The following is a 5,000-nucleotide window of genomic DNA, read 5'->3' on the forward strand; positions in this document are numbered from 1 at the left end:
TGATCTACAGCATTTCATTTTTTTTTTACGCATTTATTCATCAATCATCTTAATCCAACAGTGACTCATTGAACTCGAATGTCTGGTGCCTTAAACAAAGACGTGAACTTCAACGCGCATTAAAGGAAACTTTCCCGCTCCAATGGACTCGCTCGGGAGCGTTCTATGTCGTCTTTCACTTGCGTGGTTAAGATGGTCCAATCTCGGTAGGCCCGTCAGCTAACAGGATACTCATTGTTCTTCTATGGGTGAGAGTGGGACGTCCAGGAATACATTTTCTCGCACCGAGCCTAGAGTGTCCTACTCTCCCTCGCTCACGTCATCCAGGCCCCTCGCTCGGAGGAAACAGGAACGAACACGTACAGCCACGCCCACCGAACCGAGGGCTCAGGAGCAGAGAGGTGGAAAATAAACCACCACTATTCTATGAAAACGTCTGCTCCAAAACATAGATTTTATCTGGACCACCGACATTACCAACCGCTGGCTAATATACAATATATTTAGCAATTTTCCATATAACGTCTTGAAATGCCTCGGTAAAACTCCTTAAGACCGTTCCGACTCAACAGCGATCCAGAATCCAATGTCCCATAACCAGGAAGATGTTGTACCCCGGCCCTATCTGAAATATTTCCCACAGTTCAAACAATCCTTATGAGAAGACAAGATAACGTCCAATCAACCCCGAATACGACAGTGTTGCATGAAACCAGATCCTAAAACTCCAACCCCTGTCTGGCACAACGTTCAACACCATACAGTGTCCTGGAGACCCGGGCTGGGTTCAAGGTCCCAAGGTCTCCTCCCAAGGTCTCAAGGAGGAGATCGGAAGACAGGAACCCTGTCTGGAGACGCTGCAGACAAAAGCGAGCGACTTTAAATAACTGGCCCACTAACCTCCAAGAGGGAGCGACATTTTGGCGGTGATACAAAGTCCGGATGTGACGCCGTTCTCCTTCCCCGTTCCCCAAATAGCAGCGGCGTCCCTGGACCCCCTCTTCCCCAGACCCTGGTCCGACCCCGGCCCCGTTGGCCTGGGTCAGGGGCGCCATGCAGCAGTGCTTTGACCTCAGACAGGCGCTGAACCGCCGCTGTCGGAGACATCTCGCCAAAATGTTTGTTCTGGACAAGAACACTTCAAATGTCCCCGAGACACCTTCTGGAGCGGGCATCACACAAAATCGTGTATGGACCCGCTGTCTTGGTAAAGGGGCCCGGTATGGCCTCTGGAAACTCCCTTTTCTACACAGGTCATCCCTTTTCCGATATCTGGCTCCTCCAGTTGGAGGGCAGATTACAGACACTATAAAGTGTGTGGAGTATATTCACAGCAGAAAATGTTTGATGCCCTTCTGGTTGCCATGTTGTTTTCTTTTAAAATTGATCTCAGGTCAACGTTGCAAAGGCAACAGCTTAATTAAGAGAGAGCCACCTGTTTACTCCCAAAAAAAACCCAGAAAAGGACAGAAATGTCATCCCTGGCTTTCCCGTCCTCCACCATCTGTGGTGGTCTATCTCTACTATAGATCTCGTATTGCTGTCTGCAAAACTGCTGTCGTTTTCCATCATGCATTCTCGATCAGGTCATCGTTCCGATCAATTTGAATGAATACATTGATTTATTCCACATGTGACGACTCATCAACTTTTCCACATCCGATTCTCAACCGATAATTCGGTTGAGAAGACTGAACTGAAACAGCATTTCCGTCCTCTGCTCGGTGATGCGTGCCTATGGCGTTTGTTTGCAGCTGCGACTCAAACATCCCCTGCCACTATGTGACCACAGACTGGATGGAGCTTAAATGACACATGATGCCCCCCACTATAGTCTCAATACTCAAGAGGGGCCCCTCACAAGCGGTCCCTGGTATGGCCTTTCACCCCTGTTCTCTTAACTGTCCCTCCTGGGAGCTGAACGCAGACCGTTCAGGCATGGAGCTGCACGGTCTGTGAGGTTTGTAGGCTTGGATCAGTTGGAATCGGCGAGGAAAAATATGGAGAGTGAAATATGGACATTTAAAGAGTAGCATACCATGTGCCATGAAAGAAAACGTCATCAGCAGTTTAAAATTGAGGACGAAGAACAGATGGCGATACAGAATAGTTGGATCCCTTCTTGGCTGTTGTGGGTAGGGTGGGAGACTTTTATGCTGTCCTATTGCACCATTACTATTCTACGCCATAGAAATGTACAGTATGTGCAACACATTCCCCGACTGTGTTGCAAGAGGCATTCTCAGATTGATTGTTAGAGGGGAAGGGGGATTTGAAGTTGAGATGTCCAAAGTCCAAAAAGAGGAACTACCACCACACCTTGTGACTTTGACAGTGTAGGATAGACCAATATCACAGCACAACCAACACCCAAACCAGATGTTGGAGCAGCTGTTTTCACTTGATACTAACCCAGCCATGACATAATATGATATAAACACCAGATAGAATTAAGAATAGAATACATAATAAAATTGGTTTATGTGTCATATGCTGAATCAAGTTCAATATCTGGCAAAGACATGAGGCAAGACGCCCATGACGAACTTGAATGGGATAACAGTAAACTGTTACCCTGAAGCTTTAACATGTCTCCTGTATATTACTAAATACCCTGATCGCTGTGGAATCAATATATGTATCTTTTTCATACTTTTTCATTAAAAAAGGACAGCACTTATCATTTTGCTTTGCTGGTTCTTTGCCATGGTCAGCCAAAGAATGACTGCAAAAAAATTCATAACCATGGGTTTTTTATTCAAACACCTGATTACATTTTGCTGTAACATTCGTGCGCAAATAAGGGAATATAGAACATGGAGTATGACAGAAGGAAAGAGTCAAGTTTTTTTGTATCTTTTTTTCTAAGAATTCTTTTACAGCAGATACCAAAATACGTATAAGGCCCGATTGAGTAAGTATTTGGCCTGTCAAAGTGAGTGAAATACTCACTAATACTTTAGCATTTCATGCTTTCATGAAAGATATCATACACACATATAGAAGTGCACGTATAATTGCGTATAAGTGCGCAACTGAAACATGACAGTCTTATATAAATCCACAATGTTGTATATATTCTTATCATTTTAACATCTAGAGATAGGCATACAGTATAATAACAGCAAAAAAGCGAGTCAACTTTTTCTCTTAACATTATGTAAACCTTTTTTCACGTTTAAAAAAACTCATTACAACTATTTTCAGGGATAACAGATTTTCATCTGTAAACGTTATTTGAAATTATTCTGCACAATGTAATCCAAGAAAAAATGAAACTGGTCTTGGAGACATTGTGAGTTCATTTGGTAAATGTATTTTGTATAAAGGTTTACTTGAGAATGAACGGCAACAAACCAAAATTAATTCCTTGGACGTTCTAGTGATATTGCATTGCATTAGCTTTGGTCTGTAACAATATAATTTGATATTCTTATAATTTTTTCTTTTTCTTTTATTAAATTCTGTAATATGTAACTATATTGTGTATCATATTGTATTCATATACATCTATTGATTAGTACTGTTTTTATTCCGAGGCATAAGTTAGTGAAACAGCTGAGTAAGTCTCATCCGGTCTCATATCGAAACTGCGAAGCAACATACAGTGACCCACTGCCATGACAACCACCCAAACAGTGACAGTCAAAACAAAGCCACCTTCTGCAGTCGCCCTTTTTTTCATCTGCTTGTGTTCACTAGCACCGAGTATTCCCCCGCGGCCTCGTCGGCATTTAAACACCGCCAAGTGACCCTTTGATTACTCTACTCTCCCACACCTCTCCCATGACACCCTTCCTCCCTCCCCCGTGCCCCCGCCCTCTCCACTCAGGCACTGACGAACACCAAGCGGGCCGAGGTGATAAGGTCGGCCAGGTACAGGAGGAAGTTGACGCCGGTGAGCACGGCCACGGCCATCGTCTTGTCCCACTGGCACAGGCCCATCGCGTTGCTGCATTGGCTGGGTCGGACCTTGTGGCCGCCGTTCTTGTTGTCAAAGTTGAAGATGGGCCAGATAATGGTGGCGGACAGGTAGAGCACCACGGCCAGCAGCGCGTACCCCGACAGGAAGCGGGCGAAGGGGAAGGGCAGGCAGCCGGTGCACTCGCCCACGCACAGCACGATGACGGCGGCCGACAGGATGAAGCAGATGCAGTACACGGACATGCAGTACTTGAGCGCGTCGTGGCGGTCGTACAGCACCGGGTCGCTGACGAACACGAAGATGACGCACGCCACGAAGGTCTCGCACACCTTCAGCAGGCCCGGGGCGGTGGCCATGTAGCCGGCCACCTCGCCCGGTCGCGCCTTGCTGATGCTCACCTCCGACATGTAGCAGACGGTGGCCAGGCAGGAGAAGACGGTGGAGACGATGCGCAGGTTGTGCACCTCGCTGTAGCTGTGGTCGCCCTTGACGTAGTACAGGGGGAAGATGATGGAGGCGGAGAGGCAGAGGAGCGCGGCGTAGCAGGCGAACGTGATGGGGAAGTTCTTCCAGGAGATGGGCGCCCGCGCCTGCAGGCCGAACAGCTCCACCAGGAGCACCAGCAGGCTGCCGGCGAAGCTGAAGGCCCAGCAGAAGATGCACCAGTCGCCCGTGCCGTGGTGCAGCTGGCCGCCATGCACGGCCACCGAGAAGGCCACGCAGGCGAAGATCATGGCGCAGAGACGGGTCCAGAAGAGAGGGCCGGTGTGGAGGACGACAGCCATGGTGGGAGGGTGTGTGTGTGTGTGTCTGTTGAGGGTTAGGGTCAGACTAGAGTCTGACTGGGAATGTCAAGATGAACCGCGAGGGAGCGGGCGTGGTCAGCGGTGGTCTGGGTCGTCCTCTTCTGGATGAAGCCTCTTTAATGGTTGATCACGTGCGTCTGAATGCGGAGAACTGTGAAGAGAGAATGGAGTCAATCTGTTACATCGTTTGTTTAATTGTTGACCAGTGTCAGCGTGTTAGTCATGTGCATTTTTGGGACACTACCAAACGCTACCGCAGGAGGGGCTTG

The 5,000-nt window shown here is 47.8% G+C and overlaps 1 protein-coding gene across 1 annotated transcript in view; it reads right to left on the minus strand.

Annotated features, from left to right (window-relative positions):
• Nucleotides 1-2,610: 2,610 nt before the first annotated feature.
• myadmb (myeloid associated differentiation marker b) overlaps nucleotides 2,611-5,000 on the minus strand; it is a 6,460-nt gene continuing 4,070 nt past the window's right edge. Inside the window, exon 2 of the mRNA XM_056597508.1 lies at nucleotides 2,611-4,882. Coding sequence (XP_056453483.1) covers nucleotides 3,829-4,710 — 882 coding nt within the window. The 5' untranslated portion in view covers nucleotides 4,711-4,882 and the 3' untranslated portion in view covers nucleotides 2,611-3,828. The remainder of the gene's footprint in view (nucleotides 4,883-5,000) is intronic.

The sequence above is a fragment of the Gadus chalcogrammus genome, chromosome 8, assembly GCF_026213295.1.
Source record: "Gadus chalcogrammus isolate NIFS_2021 chromosome 8, NIFS_Gcha_1.0, whole genome shotgun sequence".
NCBI classification, from domain to species: Eukaryota; Metazoa; Chordata; class Actinopteri; order Gadiformes; family Gadidae; genus Gadus; species Gadus chalcogrammus.